The following is a 1,863-nucleotide window of genomic DNA, read 5'->3' as shown; positions in this document are numbered from 1 at the left end:
AGAACTTATCCTCGTCAAGACACGCCGAAGAGGAGAAACTACCAACGCCAACATGGTCTGGAACCAGATCAGCAGCTGCCCTGGCGAGGTTCCCAACTCGAGCTCATTATACCATTATGTTGTTGTTGTTTTCGCACCTGATTTTGCTCAGTTGTGAGAGAGTGTGATGTGGGCGTGCGCCCAAAGATTCGTGCGATACGTATGGGTTAGGTACATCATGACAGTTGGGAATTTCTCACTCTAATGGGCATGCGAGCCGGAATAGACATGAGGAATCGCTATTATCCGCAACTCTACCGGTCCAAGATTAGGAATGTGCCGCTACAAACTCCTCGTGCCCCTGCCCAGAAAGCTTCCCTAGTCCGATGATGGCGGGGTGTTACATCTCATATCTCCGCAGTGACGGTTGAGCGTTCTCCCATCCACGTAGCTCTTAACACAGGTGTCTGGATTCGCACAAGATTCAGTCCTAGTCTGCTCCACCCTATGGCCGCAGTTGTAGTAGTCCGTGTAGATGGTGCACATTTCTTTGATTCTAGTTAGATAACATACTATTCCCGTACAACAATTTAGACTCACGAGTCTCTATACAAGATGGGGTATGCTGGAATATATGACTAGGAGATTCAACAGTGAAACTAGCTGGTGAAAGTTCGCTTCAACAAAGCGGCGGCGAAGTACGATTGTTGTGGTTTGATAATGCTGTTTGTTCGATGCAAGAGAAACAAAGAGAGAGATAGTAATGTTTCAAAATAACAAAGTTTAAGGTGCGGGGTCGAATTCCAGAATCAGGGCTTTGCATATTGCATGTGATCCTCGCCATTTGGAAACGCTGGCCATTCAGCCTTACATCTACTATTGCTTCCTCTTAATGACCTCCTCCGAACCCGTTGCTGGCGACCTTAGTTCACCCTCTTATCATGGCTCTTCCGCTGTACATTCCGCATTGCATTCAGAACCCTCCTCATCCCTACCACCCACCGCCATGCAATAAGCCAGTGAGGATTCAGATCGAAGGCCCATTAGTATCTGTCCAAAAACTTCTTCCGGAGGTACCATGGCATGTTAACGCCTGTGGCACGAAATTTCCCCAGCCGGCTGCCTTGGAGCTCGCAACACTGACATATCGCGCTATATATGGACAACACGTCCGCATGGACGTCGGGAATGACTTAATTGTGCGAGATGAGTACCTTGGCTGGGTGGACCAGAAGAAGTACGAGCAAATTTGACCATTTCACAATCTCTCTCGTCGTGGAACTTGCTAACAATCAATCGGCCTACTAGTGAAATCGACTATTACGGCGTTACATTTGATCATCTTGTTCCGACCGACGACTACTTCCCCGAGGTCCTGCAAATCAATATCTGCGAGATAGACGTGGATCAGGGAGAGTACGCGAACACATATCTTCCTTTCCCGGTAGATCCGGCGGACTATATTGGGAAGAAGATATTGGCGGTACCAAGGTGCTGTCAAAAGAGGAAAGGAAGTACCGACCGATCGAGAGTTAACGGTTCAGTGACACATAAGGAGCTTATTCGACAAGGTTTCGACGAGGAAGTGATGATGAGATTGTTGATCGCTTATGGGATATACTCTACGAAAACTCCCACAAAGCGATTCGACGAGGTCCCTCAACCACGGGCAAACGTAACTCTCAAGGGGACAGGAAGACCTATGGCTCTTACAGAATCCCTCGCTGCCACAGATAAAAGCGCTAGAGGGCATTATCACGTCATGGAAGATGCGTAGATCCTTGAATGGCGTCTTACGAAGTTCACGCAAATTTCCCGCCAGTAGCGCATACTGGGAGCAGATTGCTCTGAAGATTAGGGGATAGGTTGGGGCGTGGCCGAGGT

The 1,863-nt window shown here is 48.4% G+C and overlaps 1 protein-coding gene across 1 annotated transcript; it reads left to right on the top strand.

Moving 5' to 3' along the window:
* Positions 1–1,154: 1,154 nt before the first annotated feature.
* Positions 1,155–1,515, top strand: PG998_014983 (uncharacterized protein; the record flags this gene model as incomplete). The annotated part of the gene is made up of 3 exons (XM_066881799.1): positions 1,155–1,216; positions 1,288–1,395; positions 1,428–1,515. The coding sequence occupies 3 exons, from the start codon at positions 1,155–1,157 to the stop codon at positions 1,513–1,515; spliced, it is 258 nt and encodes an 85-aa protein (XP_066723146.1).
* Between the last annotated feature and the right edge of the window lie 348 nt (positions 1,516–1,863).

This window comes from Apiospora kogelbergensis (assembly GCF_038363985.1).
Source record: "Apiospora kogelbergensis strain CBS 113332 chromosome Unknown utg000018l_segment0_segment0, whole genome shotgun sequence".
Classification (NCBI taxonomy): domain Eukaryota; kingdom Fungi; phylum Ascomycota; class Sordariomycetes; order Amphisphaeriales; family Apiosporaceae; genus Apiospora; species Apiospora kogelbergensis.
The sequence above is the reverse complement of the archived record's forward strand: the minus strand, read 5'-3'. Positions and strand labels throughout refer to the sequence as shown.